This window comes from Dendropsophus ebraccatus, chromosome 7 (assembly GCF_027789765.1).
Source record: "Dendropsophus ebraccatus isolate aDenEbr1 chromosome 7, aDenEbr1.pat, whole genome shotgun sequence".
NCBI lineage: Eukaryota > Metazoa > Chordata > Amphibia > Anura > Hylidae > Dendropsophus > Dendropsophus ebraccatus.
In genome coordinates this window covers 81,191,180-81,213,105 of record NC_091460.1, presented here as the reverse complement: position 1 = coordinate 81,213,105, position 21,926 = coordinate 81,191,180, and the positions used below count along the sequence as shown (strand labels likewise).

General features: G+C 41.8%; 1 protein-coding gene across 2 annotated transcripts in view; it reads right to left on the bottom strand.

Annotated features, from left to right (window-relative positions):
• Window positions 1–21,926, bottom strand: part of LOC138797536 (probable ATP-dependent RNA helicase DDX60) — a 146,957-nt gene that overhangs the window by 9,930 nt on the left and 115,101 nt on the right. For both annotated transcript variants that reach the window (XM_069977827.1, XM_069977828.1), the window contains 7 exons: window positions 16,823–16,927; window positions 15,291–15,432; window positions 10,372–10,493; window positions 8,347–8,494; window positions 7,669–7,811; window positions 4,833–4,984; window positions 3,349–3,411 (listed from right to left, as the gene is read on the bottom strand). In XM_069977827.1, the coding sequence (XP_069833928.1) occupies window positions 3,349–3,411; window positions 4,833–4,984; window positions 7,669–7,811; window positions 8,347–8,494; window positions 10,372–10,493; window positions 15,291–15,432; window positions 16,823–16,927 (875 nt within the window). The remainder of the gene's footprint in view (window positions 1–3,348; window positions 3,412–4,832; window positions 4,985–7,668; window positions 7,812–8,346; window positions 8,495–10,371; window positions 10,494–15,290; window positions 15,433–16,822; window positions 16,928–21,926) is intronic.

Here is a 21,926-nt window from a genome sequence, read left to right as displayed (position 1 = left end):
ATTTGTTATTAAATGACAGCCATCCACTCAATTTCAACATTATGTGATCATAGCCTTTCTGTGTTTTTTTTTTTTAATCCACTCCTGGTTTTGGTTGCAATGAGGACCTGACATGAGGACCAAATACTGCCTGATATATACTGTGTGTGAACCCAGCCAAAAGCTGAAAATACTGCAAGGGCTACCTTTCACCCGTCTCCCAAGCTCTATATACTAATAAATTAAGTACAAAATATATTAATAATGTTGCTAAAATGGAGATTTCTGCAAACAGCAAAAGGACTGTGCAGAGTATAGTTACTTTGTGAAAACTGTCTCCTCAGCTGGGCCTCAACAACAACTAGGGGGCGCCTCACTGGTGAGGCCCGCCTCACAGTTTGGGAAGCACTGGTTTAGACGGTGCGATATATCGTACGGAAAAATCTTTTGCGATCGTTTTGCGATCGCTTACGCCTATCTCACACATAGGTGAAATCGGTGAACGACTGTTTACACAGAACGATCTGCAAATTTTTCGCGAACGATCAACGACGATTTGAGAACATGTTCAAAGATCAAAATGAATGATTTCTCGTTCGTTGTTTGATCGTTCTATGTGTTTACACGCATGATTATCGCTCGAATTCGATCGTTATCGTGCGAATTCGCACGATAATCGTTCCGTGTAAACGCAAGATAAGGCTCCGTTCACACGTAGCAAAACTGGTGGACATGTCCATTCTTCAGCGTGAAGAGAGAAGGCATGCAAGCCTCCCATAGACTGTCATTATGACACAAAGGCTGGCGAAATTCTGCCAGTTTTGCTCTGTGTGAACAGAGCCTAAGTTTTCCCTTTATCTTTTTGAGCACTTTGGTATTTGATCTGAGTATTTGGGATTTTGCATCTGTTTTTTAATATCTCACTGTTAAAGGGGTTATCCACTTAAGAGCTAAAAAATGAAATGCTAGCTGGTCTTACTCACCAAGTCCCCCTGAGTATTTTGAGCCATCTCCTGTCTTTCTAGCCACTACCATTCCTGAGTTACATGTTTTTCTAAAAGCCAATCTAGTTCCATAATGGTGCCGACCAGGAAACATTTCTTATTATGCATCTCTCTGATTGATCTTTTTGTGTACATGCCCCCTTAGCTTTCTTTCCTGCCTACTGCTGTCATTACTGATAGGGTTAAGTCAGATGATTCTAATATCTTAGACATTCTGAGACATTTCTTACATAGAAACTTCTTTTCATGGACACAAGAAGTCTTACGACTCCTTATCAGTTTGAAGGACATTCTCAGAACAAATCTGACTGTTTTGTTACATTGGGTTCTGGGAATAATGTGAAAGTATCATTGCAAAGAATGTATTGTTCAAACCTTTTCATACATTATACCAGCTTGACTGCGCAGAACAGGAAACAGCTGACCATCTATGGATTTGACTATTTGACCTATCAGAGTGTGACATGTATGTGTCTTGTGACTTAAGACCCCTCCTGTGTTGAGAGTTTACATATTTTATGTGAATACACTACGCATGAGTAGTACCGCCCCATATTCTGTCTATAAAAGTTAACACACATCAATAAAGGGCGTGCTTCCCAAACTTACATTACTGATTCGTACATCAGATGTCTGTGTCTGTGATTTTAAGGTGTAAGCAGAAATGCAGCTGCTAACTTCAATCTGAAACCATCCTATACCTGCGGAATGTTTGGCTTCATAAAGTCAGGCATAACAAAATTTAACTTTATCATTACTATGCACAATAAACACAGGACTGTTTTTTTTCCCACTGATTTTGCAGCACATCACCCCAGTAGGTATTCCATACTAGCTGATGATGTAGCAGAGCTGACATGCGCATGGTGTAGCTGTGTGCTGCATAACGGGCATCTGTTTACCACAGGGTGTAGCATGGGTTTACATCTCTGCTTGCTGACTGTGAAAACATTCTAGTTCCATACAGACTCTAAGAACATCCTTAAAGCGACTCTTTACCCACAATCTGACCCCCCCAAACCACTTGTACCTTCAGATAGCTGCTTTTAATCCAAGATCTGTCCTGTAGTCCGTTCGGCAGGTGATGCAGTTATTGTGCAAAAAAAGTACTTTTAGGGTATAAACACACACACCATATACGCAGCGTATTTCCTGCTGCGATACGCAGCAAATACGCAGCAGATTAAATCTAAATAAATGAACACAGCATCAAATCTGCACCATCAAATCTGCTGCGTATCTGCTGCGTATACGGTGTGTGTTTGTACCCTTAAACTTGCAGCACCGTGCCCTACGAGAGTGGCAAAGATTGTATATGCATTAGGCTGGCACAACCTCTCTATCTCTCCTCCCCTCCTCATCATTAGGAATGCTCCAGGCAGATTGCTTCCTATTCCCCACCTGTGTAAGGACGGCACATGGGCTGGATCGTTAAGGCACCTGTGCAGGAGGAAATGTTCCAGGAGCATTCCTAATGATGAAGAGGGTGGGGAGGAGGGATAGAGAGGTTGTGCCAGCCTAATGCATACACAATCTTGGCCACTCCCGTAGGGCACGGTGCTGCAAATTTAAAAGTACTTTTTTTGCACAATAACTGCATCACCTGCCGAACAGACTACAGGACAGATCTTAGATTAAAAGCAGCTATCTGAAGGTACAAGCGGGTTTTTTTTTTGGGGGGGGGGGGGGGGGGTCAGATTGAGGGTACAGAGTCACTTTAACACTATACAGAGCTCTGACACAAAAAAAAGGTACATGTGCCTGCATTCACTGACACCAAGCAGAGATAGAACTATAATGTTTCATATTGCAGAAACCATGTCTATGGAAGGGACACAAGTCTATGGAAGCAGCACTATAACTAGCAGTGTTCAGGTGCAGATGATGTCTCCTGAGGGCCAGGTTACCAAGTCAGCAGACAACTAACCCGGCCCCCAGAAAGGAGATTACATGTCCTGTATCTACAAAGGGAGGGGGAAGAGGGAGCAGCGAATTGTCAGAGTGGAAACAGAGTAGAGGATATTAGACATCCAGAAGGAGTAAATATGAGAAAAAAACAGGGAAGGGTTAAAAGATAGGTTATACATGTATATCAGACATACGGTGGTATTGGGAAGGGGGATTGTTTAGAATACTGTTTTCATTATCCAGATAACCCCTAACCAAAAAGATAACACCAAATTCCATAGTGGGTGCTATAAAAAGAATTAAATAGCATGAATACACTCCTCATTATGGCTTAAAACAAAACCACAATCATATACTAACTAAATACTAAAGTGTGAATACTGCAATATAAGTAGGTTCATGTGTAATATATATGGAGCGATTCCTGAATAATGAAGTTGGTACAGAAATACTTTACCTTATAGATGCAATGGCCAAGTAGAAGTCCCTTAAAGCATAATATGCTGCCCCAGAATTCAACCTGCAAGAAAGAGGGGAAAAAGACAACTTACATAAAAAGATTCTATTATGATTGTCTGTTTTCTTTGTCTATTGTCTATTATATCCAAAGTAAACAGTTTCTGTAAAGAGGTACACTTCCATGATCTGGCCAAAGACTATTATTAAGTTATTTGCTTGGCTGGTATACATCCATTTATCTTTATTCCAGATGTATTAAAACACAATATAATCACCAATCCCCAGGAAACTAGGCCCGGGAAAAAAAACCCTTAGCTAGCGCACCCCTAAAAAATAACCTTTAGTATTTCAATATAAAACATCCCTGGTAGGGTTTATAGAACCAAACAAAAAGATTAAAATTATCAGGCTTCTATCTAATCTAATATATCAAGGCTAGAGGTATACTCAGTGCCTTGTCCCTAGATTGTCAGTATCCTCCTCCACTCCAAAGTGGGTAAAACAGGCGCAGGTCCAAGGGGTAATAGTGATAGAAAATATGATAAAATTTATTAAAAGAATTATGTCGCTGGCATAATTTTTTAAATAAATTTTATGATATTTTAAATCACTATTACCCCTTGGACCTGCGCCTGTTTTACCCACTTTGGAGTGGAGGAGGATACCGACTGTCTTTAATCCCTGTGGGGATTAGTCGGGAGTGGCTGCGGTTCATTCACATGCTATCAGGAAGAGTTGTGCCTTACATCAGCACAACCTACTCAGGTGAGAGTTCTATGTGCTTACTTTCACCACTTCAGCCCTGTCTGAATTACGCTATGGAGCGCTGTCTTATATTTTGTCCCTAGATTAACTCATTCATCATGCACAGGAAAAGTAGATATTATAATATGCTTCTTCTACATGTTTCGTCACATCAGCAACATCATCATCATCAGAAATTATGGCTAGTGGCCTGTGTTTTGAAATTAAAGTCAGTGGGTTCTGTTTCTATTTGTTCCCTTTAAGCGTATCTACCACTAACCATGCATATATGGAGTTTTTTGTATCTAGATCAAATGTAGATCAACTACGCCACGCTGTTGAAAATCTGACGTCTGTTTCCTGAAATGCTGTATGCCTGAAATTCCAAATATACTAATGGCCTCTTCTAGATAACTGGAGGCGGTCCCAGCATCTTCACTACACCACTTTTCCCACCTGCTCACTATAGCCACCTAATGATTCAGCCTCTTGCATATTCATGAAGTGATTTTATGAGCGGGCAGAGTAGTGGGGTGTTGGGATTGCTCCCAGTGCACCAGGCAAGGTCATTGGCATATCTGCTATTTTGGGCATATATCCCAAATTGGACCTTGGATTTTAAAAAGCAGGCTGTCGCTGGATTAAGTACAGCAGCACTGATCTGTTCATACTAAAACTCCATATGTGAAATAAATATATATATATATATATATATATATATATTAGCATATAACTTACCCATTATCCTGCTCAATGACGTCTAGGCAGCCATGTTTGAAGAAATCCAAGGCATAAGCGTTAAGGTATCTTTTTCCTCCAAAGTTATCCCTTTTTTGAAAGATTAACAGTGGAATATGTCTTTCCGGAATATGAGCTGTTTGCATCATGAGCTAAAGAAATATCAGAGATACCAATAAAATTCACAAACAAGACTTCCACTATTCTCTGCAATTGAATCAAACTAGCAGAATTCTACACAAGTACAGAATTAAAGGGGTTATCCAGCACTACAAAAACATGGCCACTTTCCCCCTACTGTTGTCTCCAGTTTGGGTGGGGTTTGGAACTCAGTTCCATTGAAGTAAAGGAGCTTAATTGCAAACCACACCTGAACTGGAGACAAGAGAGGGGGGGGGGGGGAAGTGGCCATGTTTTTGTACCGCTGGATAACCCCTTTAAAATAATCAGGCCGTAATATCTTACTCTTGTAAGGCCAAAGCATACAGTAAAATGTTGAACTTAATGAGCTTCCCTTCTGGAGATTCATTGCAAATAAATAACTGAACACCGATTTTCCAGAAGGGAAGCTCATTAAGGGTGCGTTCACATATACAGGATCCGCAGCAGATCCACTGTAGATTTGATGGCGCAGATCTGAATCAGTGTTCAGTTATTTATTTACAATGATATCTGTGCCATAAAATCTGCTGCGGATCCTGTACGTGTGAAAGCCCCCTTAAAATAACAGATCTCAAAGAAAGAACACACAGCTACAGGGCCCCTGACGAAAGTAAACCTCTCAATTTATAAAAAAACAAACAAAAACATTTGACATGTCACATGTACTTAATCTACTGTAGAGTTTATACTGCATATTTCATGCTTCCATTTCAGATTGGCATTTGGATTCACAACAGAAGTCTCATAGGGGGACAGCCAATCGAAAATTATGAGGTCACCTTAAAGGGAATGTGTCATTAGACAATGACCTTTTGTTTAAATCAAGTTTTTATGTTAAAAAAAAGATTTTAAGAAATGTTGGCTGTGTTTTTTCAAATTTTCAATTTTTCTGTCTATATTATAAGATAATCCTGAAATCTTGCAGTTTTCCTTCTCACCACTGGAGCCAAATCTAAGCTGAGACTTCCTGTTGTGTCTGAAGTGATAAGAGAAGGCTGCTGTAAAGTGATCTTTGCAGTTTTCCAGCATCATGTTACACCAGTAGATAGAGGAGACCATTGCAGATCCCTGTGGAATGACCTCTTCACATTCATCTCAAGGGGACACATTCTGTCAATTGTCGTCTATGTCCTTGAGTCTTGCTGTTAGGCATATCACCTAATGCTGTTAAAAACAGATCAGGCAAGATGACAGCCCCCATATCAATGTACAAAACAATAAAATAAAATAAAAATACAGTCAGAAAATAGAAAAAGATTAGAAAAAAAATTATGTTTTATTATCTGGCTCTAATCAGTAAAAGAATTAATAGGTGACACATTCCCTTTGAAGAGGTCCAGGTAAAATTTACTCCTCTCCTGACCTCCTTACCCCCTCCCCACCACCAATCTTTGTATTGGGCCCCCAGTTTCTTTGTTATGAATACAGCAGCGGGTACATCACGGCTGGACCCCCGTGATCCCCGTCTCTTACTCACCACAGGATGCGGACAAGTTAATTTTGCCCGCACAATCTCTTTAACATAGTGGATGGGTAGACATAATTTGATTGATTGGCAATTCAAAATAATAACTATTCAGAGTTTACCAGTGTCTTAATATTAGCAGAGTGCTGATTTATTTCTTATGTTTACAATCACAAACAAAGGGGCACAACACCCACCCCCTATCGATGAACACTTCTGACATGTCACTATGACATTCGCTATTCTCGGATGCCAATGTACTTTTAGGCTATGTTCACACTGCATACGATTCCGTCCGCAGTTCTTACGCCGCCGTACATGTGCGGCTGAAATTACAGGCATGGGAAAAATCGAGATGAGGCCGGATGCGTACGCACCGGGAACATACGCCCGTAGTACAGTTATGCTTCCCTAGCTTGTTTGGAAGCGATCTGAAGCAGGTCATTTACTTGAAAATCTTCGCCAGCCCAATAAAACTCACAGAACCTTTTGGATCGAAAAATCAAGTTCAATTTGGCTGAAATAAGTACTTCGTACGGGACCGCATGGAAATCCACGGCCATGAGTTGGAACATTTCCGTCCTCAAACAATGGTCTTGTTCATTTTTCACGGCGGCGTATACGATCCGGTCGTAAGTTCATACGTAGTGTGAACTGTGCGTCCGTATATCGTATACTTTTAAGCGAACGCATCAACCTCAAAACTACGTGCGTATATTCGCAGTTCGCACTACGAGTGGAAAGATACGTAGTGTAAACATAGCCCCAAAGCGAATTTACCTTTTGGTACATTGCTTTGTTTTTTTTTTACAGTAACAGATCGGCACAAGGATGCCGGCGGCGCTGTCCTTTTTTTTCTGAACCACATCCCGGTTTCCACACACAGCGCTGGTCTATTCCTCAGCACCGGCATGAAGCACTGGAATCGGGCCCCCCGTCCCCCAGTGTGACGTGGCTCCATTAGAATCAATCGAGCTGTGTCACAGAGGTGAGGGGGTTTTGTCACACTGGGGGCCAGTGGGCCCGCCTCCAGTGCTTCATGCCGATGCTCAGGAGTAGACCGGTGCCGTGTGTGGGAACTGGTTAAAAAAAAAGGACTGTGCCACCAGCATCCCCGCCCCCATTTATGTTTAAAAAAAAACTATTAACCTGATGGTACATTCACTTTTCATTTTAATTTTGTGCTTCACAGTTTTGTTTTTTACTTACACTGCTCAGGTTTCTCATACTCATCAAGTCACTATCTGTATTTCCTGAGAGACATGCAAAAGGGGAGACACCACTTCTTCCTTCACAGCTTGACATCAAGTGATCCACTAATACTGAATCCATACACTCTTTACCTGAAAAGCCTGATTGAGTGCATAAAAGGTAACATACAGATGTTAATGGAATAAAAATGTAAATAAGCTTTATAATAGGATATAATGCTGCAGTAGTACACGGCTCTCATATATTTGAAATATTTGAAGGGTTTTGGATGCAGGCAATGATACTAGTGAAGGGCATTAACAGGCTTTAGGCCTGTATATCATCATCATCATCATTATTGCAGCAGTGTAGTGGTGTTGCGGGTTGCTACAGCTCAGCTCCCACTGTTTGCTACAGGTTTTGCCAAAACCCCTATATGTGTTTAAAAAGTTAAAATCTAAGGTGAAATTCTGTGGTTTGTCTGCAGCATAATGAGCATGCTGCAGATTAGAGTTTCCTTACATTATTTTCTATGTTCACACATGCAGGAAATTAATACCAAAATGCGTCTGCAGTTTGACTGAAAATAAAACTGTGTGTGGAAAGGTGAGAAAATGACATTTTGTTACAGCCTAGAACACATGGAAAACACAAATATATATTCAAAAAATTATATAAAGTAAATAAAATACTTACTAATTTCTGAAAGTGGTAGTTGGTATTCCTTCTCCATGTCTGCAAGTTTGGAACCTGCAAGAATACAGGTTCCAAATACATTTGCAACTTTCCAGTTGTATTCCTTGACAACAGAGGCAAAGTCATCTGGAAGTTTATCAAGAAAAACCTGCACCAATACAAGGTATACACACTGTAATATCCTGTTTCATGTAGTTCATTTTAATCATTTACCTACATTTTCCTTATCCCATTTCAAGATCAGTAACATGTTTCTCTTTTGTTGCAATACAAGAAATCCTGGTACAGTTTTCTTTTAACGGTGTTGATGTAGTTAACTTTATTCTATAGGTTGGCATGTGGCATTGCCAAATAAGTATAAGTACTGTAATTTAGCTTTTATGTAGTATAGTATTTTATGTTTAAAAGGGCATTTTTGTGCCCCTATATTCCAAGATAAATGGATACGACCATGCTGTGTCGGTTCTGTGCACAAGCACTATTCTGATTGAGTAGTTGGTGTATGACAGTCATATTAACAGTTACAGTACCTGAACTTCTGGCGGCAGGAGTGATTGCTTGTCAGTCGGGTAAAGAATCATTATCACAGATACACTTTTCAAATTTAAAAATAAACTATGGCAATAAACACTGACTTTCTTGGGGACACCCTATACATCTTACAATATCTTGCTACATAGAGCTGTATATTTAAGAATTCTCAGAATTATTTATACTCAAATTCCTAAATATTAATTCTCAGTGTACAATAAAATAATGTTATTTATAAAATGGCTTTGTATCCAGAAGTACAGTATCTGTGTCATAATAACTTCACTGAACTGAGGACTGTTTATACATTAAAGCCCACAATCTGCCCCCCCCCCCCCCCCCCCCAAACCACTTGTACCATCAGATAGCTGCTTTTAATCCAAGATCTGTCCTGGGGTCCGTTCGGCAGGTCATGCAGTTGTTGTCCTAAAAGATAACTTTTAATTTCGTAGCCCTGTGTCAAACGACTGTGGCCTAGTATATCTGTGTCCTAACTTTGCACCACCCCTCCGTCCCTTCTCCCCACCCTCTACATCATTAGGAATGCCACTGGAACATTTTCTCCTGTCTGAACATTGCACAGGTGCCTTAACAATCCAGCCCATGTTCCGGGCTGGCACAGCTGACGAATAGGAGGCAATCTGCCTGGAGCATTCCTAATGATGAGGAGGGTTGGGATGAGGGGCAGAGAGGTGGTGCAAAGTCAGGGCACAGATATTCTAGGCCACGACCGTTTGACACAGAGCTGCAAGTTTAAAAGTTGTTTTTTAGGACAATAACTGCATCACCTGCCGAACTGACCCCAAGATAGATCTTGGATTAAAAGAAGCTATCTGAAAGTACAAGCGGTTTGGGGGGGGCAGATTGTGGGTACAAAGTCACTTTAAGGGTGCGTTCACACGTACAGGATCTGCCGCAGATTTAATGGCGCAGATTTGAATCTGCAGCAGATCCAAAGCAGATTTGATGGCCCAGATGAGATTCAAAGCAAATCTGCAACTTCAAATCTGCTGCAGATCCTGTATGTGAGAACGCAAACAGTGCAAACATGCCATGGAGGAGCCATAGTACGGTGTAGGGTCTGCCCCGAGCATGAGGCCACCTTATCGTGGGGGGGGGGGGGGTTTACACTGTTTGCAAATGGTAATCAAGAGCCTCATTATTTTTGTGGGATTTTTTTTTAGCAGTTGGGGGGGGGCTGCTTTTAACTATTCTCATGTCTGTAGTGGGTCTGTATCTTGCCATTGCGGTGACCTGTTGCATTTTTCTGTGTTTTTGTGTGTTTGAATATTAATTTGTCAATATATGTTACAGGTAAAAATACTTTTCATAGGATGTCTTTACATTTTCACATGACATGTCAGGAAATATTGCAAATACTGTCACATTTGACATATTGCAACCACAGAAACCTGTAGGAGTGACATTTTCTTGCCATATTCTCTAAAAGCCTATGGGAAAACTAGCTGCAAACCATCTTTATCTTTTGTTTACCTTTGACTGGAAAAATTTCTCATCCCCTGGAAATCTGTTTGGCGGTAAGTAACGTCTCCCAAAAAGGTTTGCTAGTATCAGCACAAGGGTTTCCATAACAGAGTCAGGAAATTTAGTAGCATCTATATAACAGAAAAGACAGTAGTATCCCGTGCCTGGAACTTTCTCATTTAGCATGCCCGCATTAATAAAAGAGGGAGGTAGAATGATCTGCAGTACCATACAACGCCCTGTTCTGCCCTCCTCCCTGCCACGCACGCTTGATTGGCTGGGAACTTAATGCAAAGCCCCGCACTCAGGAAGTCAATCAAGCAGTGGTGGCTGGTAGGGGGGTGGAGGCTGCATGACTGCATGCATACTTACCAGACATCAGGGGTGGGAATTCAAAACCTATACTTCAAAAATGCTACCACACCGCAGACTGACGGGCACAGACCCTTGGTGCTGTGCCAGGCAGCTACAAGTTGCTGGGGGCAGATTACAGAGCCATGGTGAGATGATAAGTTCAGACATGTAACTTTCTGTATGAACTCCTGCAGAGTCTACTCTCCCTCTCATTGGGTAAATTGTCAGCACCATTCATCATAGACTACGCTAAGCCAATCCCTGGAGCAGATGAGGATATTGTAGCCCATTTACCCAGTGAAAAGCAAAGTGTATGATCAACAAGGCTATAGAAATAAATAAATTCATAGCAATAAACTTAAAGGGGTTGGCCACTTTAAAGTAAAAAAGTTCAGTGTACAGTATTAGGCTATGTTCACACTATGTATGTGTGCGGCTGTATTTTTTATGCAGCTGTAAATGTGCAGATGAAACTACGGCCGTGGGAAAAAGTAGACATGCGGCTGAAAACATACGGTCATTTACTTGGAAATCTGGTTCAACTAAAAATAACAAATAAAATCTTAAGAAAGTGATGCAAACACCTCTGGATGCATCTGGGAAAGCAGGGAACACAGTTTACATGAATCGCTATTACCGGGGTTTGCGATCCTCTGCAGTATGCCGATGCCGATGCCTCTCATGGTTAATATATTGAATTAATAAAACACATTTTCGTTGTAATAAAGTCCCTTTCATTGTTCAATAATTAAATTTAAACGATTCCATCATTTTGCAATTAAATATACTGTTAAAATAAATATATATATAAATAAATGTATATTTATATATATATTTATTTTTTGACAGTATATTTAATTGCACAATGATGGATTCGTTTAAATTAAATTATTGAACAACGAAACTGATTTTATTTCAACGAAAATGTGTTTTATTAATTAAATATTAATTAGTACAGGAAGCTCCAGTAAGCCGTTAATTCATATTGCCGGCAATAGAGCATTCTGTACTAATCATCACTTTACTTTAATTAAAACATCAAATGTTTCTTCTAATTATGTTATCACAATAGCATTATTAGAAGAAACATTTAGAATTATATGTGCGCTCAGCTGATTGGCTGATCGGCTGAGCGCACATATAAAGAGCCGGTCCGCAGTACAGTGACTTCATTGTGCTGCAGACCAGCGAAGAGGACACATTGGGGTGAGTATAGAGCTCTCCCCACCCCCTCCCCTGCACTGCACCCCTCCCAGCAAGGAAGGGGGGTCACTTAACCCCTTCCTTGCTAGGATGGGTGCAGTCTGAAATCAGTCTGGCCCCCAAGGGGTTAAGGGGGATGCAATACATCCTCCCTTAACCCCTTGGGGGCCAGACTGTAAGCAGCGATCTGTAAAGATGCTGCATACTGTAAGGAGCACAACACCGCTCACAATGATGGGTGTTGTGCTCCTGTTTGTGTGTTTTTTGTGTGTTTCTCCCTTTTTGTTTTTCAGATATCGGTATCCTGTGGATTACGTCGGATTCCGTGGACTGCGTCGATGACCAGCGGTTGTTTGTTGTTGTTTTTTTAATAAAATGGTCAATGAGGGGTGTGGGGGTGTTTTTATTTGAATAAAAAAAAAAATTACCTTGTGTCTTGTCTTTATTTGTTTACTTTATAGACTTAGTAGTGGAAGCCGTCTAAAAGACGGAATCCATTACTAAGTTGGGGCCTAGTGTTAGCCGGTATAAAATGGCTAACACTAACCCCCCATTATTACCCCAGTACCCAATGCCACCAGGGGTACTGGGAAGAGCCGGGTGCCAGTGGTCTCGGAGCGTCAAAATTGGCGCTCCTGGACCGGGCGGCAGCAGGATGGTAAGATTTAGGCTAGGGAGGGCCTAAACCAATGGCTCTTCCCACCCTGGTGTTACCAGGCTGCTGTCGTTTGGTTTTTAACCCGGCTGGTTATAAAAATAGGGGGGACCCTATGCGTTTTTTTTTAAATAAATAAATAATAAAAAAAAACGCATAGGGTCCCCCCTATTTTTATAACCAGGTTAAAAAACAAACAACAGCAGCCTGGTAACACCAGGGTGGGAAGAGCCATTGGTTTAGGCCCTCCCCAGCCTAAATCTTACCAGCCTGCTGCCGCCCGGTCCAGGAGCGCCAATTTTGACGCTCCGGGACCACTGGCACCCGGCTCTTCCCAGTACCCCTGGTGGCATTGGATACTGGGGTAATAATAGGGGGTTAGTGTTAGCCATTTTATACCGGCTAACACTAGGCCCCGACTTAGTAATGGATTCCGTCTTTTAGACGGCTTCCACTACTAAGTCTATAAAGAAAAGAAATAACGACAAGACACAAGTTAAAAAATTTTTTTATTCAAATAAAAACACCCCCACACCCCTCATTGACCATTTTATTTAAAAAAAACAACAAACAATGGCTGGTCATCGACGTAGTCCACGGAATCCGACGTAATCCACAGGATACCGATATCTGAAAAACAAAAAGGGAGAAACACACAAAAAACACACGAACAGGAGCACAACACCCATCATTGTGAGCGGTGTTGTGCTCCTTACAGTATGCAGCATCTTTACAGATCGCTGCTTACAGTCTGGCCCCCAAGGGGTTAAGGGAGGATGTATTGCATCCCCCTTAACCCCTTGGGGGCCAGACTGATGTCAGACTGCACCCATCCCAGCAAGGAAGGGGTTAAGTGACCCCCCTTCCTTGCTGGGATGGGTGCAGTGCTGGGGAGGGGGTGGGGAGAGCTCTATACTCACCCCGATGTGTCCTCTTCGCTGGTCCGCAGCACAATGAAGTCACTGTGCTGCGGACCCGCTAATTATATGTGCGCTCAGCCGATCAGCCAATCAGCTGAGCGCACATATAATTCTAAATGTTTCTTCTAATAATGCTATTGTGATAACATAATTAGAAGAAACATTTGATGTTTTAATTAAAGTAAAGTGATGATTAGTACAGAAAGCTCTATTGCCGGCAATATGAATTAACAGCTTACTGGAGCTTCCTGTACTAATTAATATTTAATTAATAAAACACATTTTCGTTGAAATAAAATCAGTTTCGTTGTTCAATAATTTAATTCTAACGAATCCATTATTGTGCAATTAAACATACTGTCAAAAAATAAATATAAATATTTATATATATATTTATTTTAACAGTATATTTAATTGCAAAATGATGGATTCGTTAGAATTAAATTATTGAACAACGAAAGGGACTTTATTACAAAGAAAATGTGTTTTTTAAATTTAATATATTAACTATTAGAGGCATCGGCATTTGGCATCATTGCCGGCTATTTTTGAAGTACTCCGTACGGACCGCCTGTCAATCCACGGCCGCATTTCCAGCCGCAAACAATGGTCTTGTTCATTTTTTACGGGTCCGTTTACGATAGGGCCGTAGAGTCATACATAGTGTGCACTGTGCAGCCGTATATCGTATACTTTCCAGCGTACGCATGAACCACCAAATATACAGCCGCACAGTTACATAGTCTGAACCTAGCCTTAGTAAGTGTACTCACCGCTTTCACTATGCACTCCTCATCCACACACTATGCACAATCACTTGAGACACCACTAACATACACAAACACACATTATTGACACAGACACTAACTGACTGACTAACACAGACATTGACTAACTGACACACTCAGGCACAGACGCTAACACATAGCAATAACAGTTCAGTCTTCTCTCTCTTCCTCTCTGTTGGGCTGCTCTCCACACTATAAGGTTGAGGACCTTCAGGTCATGTGATCACCTTCACCTTTTCTCTTTCTCTGTGCAGATCCTGCTCTATCTCCTGTGTCTTCTGATGTTCAAGCTGTTCACCTTGCTCACTACAGTGAGCAGGCTGAACATTAGAACACCGGGCCCATCTTGCCCAGGTAAGCCCTGTGCTGATGCCGGCCCTGATTTTATGGACAAACACCACAGAGCAGGGCAGTACAGCCTGGAGGAGGGGAGTGTGATATTAGCTCTATAAGGTACACAGGGAGATGCTGTCAGTAAGAGCAGTGAGTACAGTTACTAATACTCTACACTGAGCAATTTTACTATAAAGTGGCCAACCTCTTTAATATGAAAGAAACATAACCAAGCCTATTAAATTACATGGAAACTTTTGGTTCCTGGAACACTCCTTGAAATACTGTGTATAAAAAAAAGTTATCCGTTTGCAGCTAAAAACTGGAATAAGTGCCTTCTATTACATTTATTATGTTTTCTACACTATGCTTTGTGCCTCACTAGGCCGGGGGCACAGCAGGAAAGGGAATGGCAAATCTAAAGGAAGGATTTATACGTCTTCCTGCTAGATCCACTTCTGACTTTGGCTCAAAAAACTGCGATAACATATTTCTTAAAAATTATACATGAACCCCCCCCCCCCCCCCCCCCCCGCCTCCTTCCTTAGGAGAGCATTGATTTAAATGAAAAACCTTTGCACTTTTTATTATTTGAGGAGATACTGTGGAGCTATTCTCAAACCTATCTTTATTGACCATACGTTCAGCATAGAATATTCGCAGTGTAAGACGTACCTTCCACGCTCGGCTTGCACAGCTGGTGAAACAAGCCTTTCTCTAGAAAGCGGACAAATACAAAATTTGATGGTTCGTGGTAATGTAAATGAGTAACAAGTCCTGTTAATGCGATAGGATCACAATCTTCATTCAAGAATCCCTACAAGAAATAAATTATTTCATACAGTCTGGAATACTGTAAATAATCACATTTATTTAAAAAAAAAAGTTAAGTGACATTTATTAGCCTACGGGTTCTCCACATTATTTGTCCTAGATAGATTTGCTATATGTGCTTTCTAAAATTTCCATCACACATTGGGATTGACATTTTATACATGGCCTTAAGAAGAAGCAGTAAATTTATTAAAGACTCTTTCACACAGCTTCCCTAGAAACACTTATTTAGCTGATAATTGGCCTATGTAAAAGTGACAACGATAAGCTGACGAATGTTTAACCGCCTTGATGTCGGCTGACCGCATCATTTGCTAAAATTTATCATTATCAGCAAAACAACTCACTGAATAAAAAGGAGATGTGTGAGTCATTACATTACAATGTTAATGGCCACACAAACCATACAGCAATCATTCGTGCAGCCAAGCCACATAATTTATCGTGCTACTCGCTGTGGCTGCATACCACCAAAGTTCTAATTTGTCTTGCCGTTAAGTATTGCATTTTTCCCTTTTAATTTTTGTATATTTTGTCACTTAAATGGATGTGTAAGGAAAAAAAGCAATACCTACTGTAACTGCAAGACACACTGAAGGTGAACCAGGCACCCTCTGTTCTGTGGAGCAGGGGAACCTGGTTAAATATTCGAGTCTCCCATTGATTTCAGTGGAGCTTGTTACTTAAAGAGGATGTACCACCAGATACTCCCCTTGTCCTGGCGCCAATGCTCCAGTGATGTCACTGGAGCACCGACACCACTAGGACAGAGCGGCCACTTGTGACCGCAGGGAAAACACTTCCTGCGGCCACAAGAGTGACTGACAGGAAGGGAGCCAATGGCTCCCGCCCTGTCAGTGCTGCTGCTGCATGTAACTGTGAGCGCTCATTACGAGTGCTCATAGTTACAGTTCAGATCACAGAGCGGCCATGTCTAGCAATCTTGAGCACAAGAGAAGAGCGGGGCGTGGGGGCCCCCCTGGATGTTGGGGGCCCCAAGCGATTGCTTGGGGTGCTTGGTGCCAAAGACCGCTACTGATTGTACATGCAACAAGTCAAAAGTTTAAACCGCATTAGGTCTCGGTCCTGTTTAAATTGAGTTTTAAAAAAAAATAAAATACTGTTGAAGATTATTTTTGGTGTTGCTTTCTTTAGAACTCAGGCTTGCTCAATTGATGTAATGATTGACAAGAATGAAGTATAGGCAGGTGTTTAACCTAAATGAATAATTACAATCTATATATTCATAAAAGTAAACCATTTTCATAGACCATTGTATGAGGGTTATTTCCCTTAAATTAGCCCCATGCATTATATATATATATATATATATATATATATATATATATTTATTAATTGCATATTGTGCATACCTCATAGAGAAGGAACTGCAGAGAGAAAACGCAGAACAGCTTCAGCATCTGTGCTTCTTGTGGTAGATTGAATGCCATAAGTGGGTGCATCAAAATTGATAGAACCTAAAAAGTTGCATTGTTGTTTTTATATTACTATTTATAATGTTTCATATAAACATAAGAAGTAAAGTGATTATCATCGGCAAATATAATGCAGCATATACCTCCAATATGGCTGCCTAAAGAAATAGAAATCTAAAATATTAGAAAATACTACACATTACTATGTTATAAATGACTAGTTTACACATTATTATCTGCTACATTTATATACATACAAACAGTACATAGGAGCTTATTTACTAACGTGTTTGCATCATCAAGTTGACAGTTTCTACCTGTTTTCCCTGTCGGTTTCTAGTTTCACCATATTAACTAATATTGTGTGCCACAATACCCTCTAAAAACCAACAAAAACGTCATTTAGGTGTGTCCTAGGCATGCTCTTTAAAACTTGCCATAAAGGACATATTTTTGGAGCAAACCATTATTTATTTACAGGTTTTCTGTTAAAAATACTAGCCACTTTTAGCAGACGAGATGGTCAGATTTCAGTTTTGTCATGTGAAAAACGGACAGTTTTACTATGGGCAATAGGACACGTTAATAAATCTGTCGGTTTGGGAAACTAAAACCCTGAGGTGTAGGGTTCCTGAAAACATACAATCTTAGTAAATCTGCTCCACTGTGTCTATCACAGATTATGACGCCCTATTCACACCTGCAGTGCACCCATGGGCTATGTCTGTATTTGTAGCCAAAATCAGGAGTGAGACCAATGGAGAAAAACTATACTGGAAAGATTTGCACACGTTCTGTGTTTTTAACCCACTCCAAGTTTTGGTTGAAATATATACCAAAATAGTGAGCGAATTCCTGTGTGTGAACCGGTACTGTAATATACTAAATGTATTCTACTAGTGACTACATTTGGTCTGTTTTCTGAATTTATGCATTTTGCTTTAAGAATTCAAATACTTAGCCTACAACGCTTGTTGCATTCACAAAACAAAACTGCTACTAGTAGACCATATTTGTTATATTACGGTGTATGACCATGTTCACACATCGTATAACATCATCCATTACATAGCAATGGACTGTGTTATACTGCCGGTCGCCGTTTGGCACGTTCCTGCAGCTAATACTGCTGTATCGGCTGCAGGAACATTTTTTTACAACTGAATTGCGGGCATTGTTGGGTCTGCCTGCAAATCAATTAACGATTCAATACAATGTAAAGTGCGGGCCACCGGCCATACTTTACATTGTGTGAACAGCTGTTTGGCGAACAGCGTCCGGAAATAATAGGCGCGTTTGGTATTTTAACACCTGTTCTTTATGTTGGAACACAGCAGGCGGCATAGCATTGAATTCAGAAAAGAATGGACTCTGATTTCATTTCAATCAGTATCCATTCTTTTTAAAAAAAGAACAACGTGTGATCATAGCCTATGGAAGTGACATGGTTCACCACAGTATGTTGAAATGCCTTTTAACAGGTATTCTGACATAAACCAGTGAAGTACTTCCCAAACATGATGTTAACCAAGTCTTAGATGCCAACTGAAGTAGAGCTCTTTAATAATGTAAACATAGAAGAACACCTAATAATGGATTGGATCTGATCCGGAATCTTCAGGCCAAAACTAGCATCTAATACCCCACTTGATACTTCTAGGAGTTTCAGACAGCAAGGCTCTCGAGGACAAATTTCAGGGGCCAGACTGCTGTGTTCCAATCAGACCAGCCAACAGTAGAACAAGTAAAAGTGAGTAATCGGCACACCCCAAGTGAGTCCACATCCGTTTTGCTAAATGTTACTTACCATGTACAGAATTTGCAGACTGTGCTGGAACAATGATTAACAAATTGGCTTGTGTTTTGTGCAAGTTGTGTAGACACCATAGAAGGTCATGTACAGTGTTTAAAGCAGTCATGGCTAACCTTGACACTCCAGCTATTGCAAAACTAAAATTCCCATCATGCCTGGACAGCCAAAGCCATATCTTTGGTTGTTAAGGCATGATGGGAATTGTAGTTTTGCCACAGCTGGAGTGTCAAGATTAGCCATGACTAGTTTAAAGGAAAACTCAGTGACTGTACAGGCACCAGTAGGGGCACACTAGACATGTGACATCCATAGTGTTCATGAATGTTGCTTGATAATGTAACTTGATAATCATAGTTCTGAATCACAGAAAGGGGTATAGGACATCTAAAATATAACTTTTAATTTATCTATGTTAAAAAGAACCCCACATACACAGACCAACAAACCACAAAAAACACACATATATGTAGCCACTATAATATATACACTGCTACCAACCAATATACCTTATACAACCTATTGGGTATGCCGTTCAGGTGCTTCGGAAAGTAGGGTTAGAAGCATTGAAAATACTCACGTCTGGGTAGGAACCAACTCACCCTGTTTTGCCCAAGGGACCTGCGGCAAGGGACCTGCGCTTAATAATACAGAGTGTAATAGGGAGTGTACCAAGGGGTAGATCAGGGTAGGGGTCGCCCTACTTTCCGAAGCACCTGAACGGCATACCCAATAGGTTGTATAAGGTATATTGGTTGGTAGCAGTCAGGGCCGCACGGGGCGCCGACAGCTAGGGGGCGCTGGTGGCTCCACTGAGCTGCGCGCACCCCCGGCCGCCCGCTCACCCCATCACCTAGCTCTGTGACCCCCTGCCTCTGTGCCCCATCACAGGGCAAGACTGGTGCCCGAACGTTGTTCCGCCCGAACGTTAGAACGTAGCTCCGCCCCCCTGGACCGGCCGGACCCTGCCGAGCACTCTGCAGGCCGCTGCAGACATCTTCTCCCTGAGCAGGCGCAATGACGTCATATCACTGCGCCTGCTGAAGAGAGAAGATGTGTGCATGGGTTACGGCGGCCTGCTCTTCGCAGACTGGAGAAGAGGAGAGAGGGACCTGCTGTATGCTGGAACAAGGTGAGTATAATTTTTTTTTTTTGTGTGGACAAAGCATGGGGGGGTTATTACTATGGGTGGGGGAGCACAGGGGGGCTTACTACTATGGGTGGGGGAGGACAGGGGGGCTTACTACTACTATGGTTGGGGGAGCACAGGGGGGCTGACTACTATGGGTGGGGGAGCACAGAGGGGCTTACTACTATGGGTGGAGGAGCACAGGGGGGCTTATTACTAAGGGTGGGGGAGCACAGGGGGGCTTACTACTATGGGTGGGGGAGCACAGGGGGGCTTATTACTATGGGTGGGAGAGCACAGGGGGGCTTATTACTATGGGTGGGGGAGCACAGGGGGGCTTATTACTATGCGTGGGGGAGCACGGGGGGCTTATTACTATGGGTGAGGGAGCACGGGGGGCTTATTACTATGCGTGGGGGAGTACAGGGGGGCTTATTACTATGGGTGGGGGAGCACAGGGGGGCTTACTACTATGGGTGGGGGAGCACAGGGGGGCTTACTACTATGGGTGGGGGAGCACAGGGGGGCTTATTACTATGGGTGGGGGAGCACAGGGGGGCTTATTACTATGGGTGGGAAGCACAGGGGGGCTTATTACTATGGTGGGGGAGCACAGGGGGGCTTATTACTATAGGTGGGGGAGCACAGGGGGGCTTATTATTATGGGGGAAGAGCACAGGGGGGATTATTACTATGGGGGAAGGGCATGGGGGGTATTACTATGGGGACTGCACAGGTGGGTTTATTACTATATGTGAACAAACCATGGGGGATTATTACTATGGGGGGAGCACAGTGAGGATTAATACTATGGGGGGGCAAAGAGGGATTATTACTATATGGAGGCACAGCAGGGGATCCTACATACAGGGGGCAACTCACATACCTACTGACTTTACTGCACAAGGCACAAAAGAAGTGGAAGTTCGGAACCTAAGATGTTTGTCTGGCAGGTTCACAAGAGATGAATTGTTGCTGCAAGAAATCATCATGGTGGACTGGGCCAGATGGAGAGGAAAAGAGAAAGTGATGCCTCAGATCAAAGAAGACATCGCCTGTGAGTCACTGAACTGTTTTTTTTTTTGTTTTTTTTTCTTTTTTTTTTTTGGGGGGGGGGGGGGGCGCTTTTAGCAGGATTCGCCCTGTAGTCAAAATTACCTAGAAACGGCCCTAGTAGCAGTGTATATATTATAGTGGCTACATATATGTATGTTTTTTGTGGTTTGTCGGTCTGTGTATGTGGGGTTCTTTTTAACATAGATGAATTAAAAGTTATATTTTAGATGTCCTATACCCCTTTCTGTGATTTGGCTATTGATAATTGAGGTGTACTAGAAACATAGCCATAATATTGGATTTGTGTACTGTGCTTAATCATAGTTCTGGCTGCGAAATGTTTACATGGATAATAAAATGTAATAGCTTGCATCTGGACTAATGTGTGATATGCTGTTTTTCACTTACTTGTACTCCACTTGACACTGGTTGGTTAAAGCGTAACTGTCATTTCAGGGTCATTTTTCTGAAAACATAAATATCAATAGTACAAGCGATTGTAAGAAACTCTGTAATAGGTTTTATGTACTAAAAGAGTTTCCTTCTGTACTGAAAAAGCAATCTCCCAGCCTCCCCCCTCACATCAAATGAAGCAGGATTTCTGTCTCCATTATGTGGCTATGGAGCGGGGAGGGGCTGTTAGGAGTGACTGAGCACGGAGCAGTCCTGCAAAGCACAACACCCTGCAATCTTCTCTCAGTAAGTTCATAGATAAGCACTGACCTTTCTGACACCTGAATTTAGCGTTTTAGCTGCCCAGAGAGTCTACAAACAGCTGACCTTTATGTCACCTCTTCCTGCTCCCTCATCTCCCTCAGCCCCTCCCCCCTTCATAGGCTTACAATGGAGAGAGCAGAGCCCGTCTTCACTGGCTTCTCTGTAATGAAGACGTGTTTGCCTGATAATGCACAGATAAGAAGTCAGGGGGGAGGCTGGGAAATTGCTTCTTGAGTACAGAAGGAGGCTTTTTTGGCTGATAAAACCTATTACAGAGTTTCTTAAAATCGCTTATACTACTGATTTCTGCAATAAAAAAAAACATGACA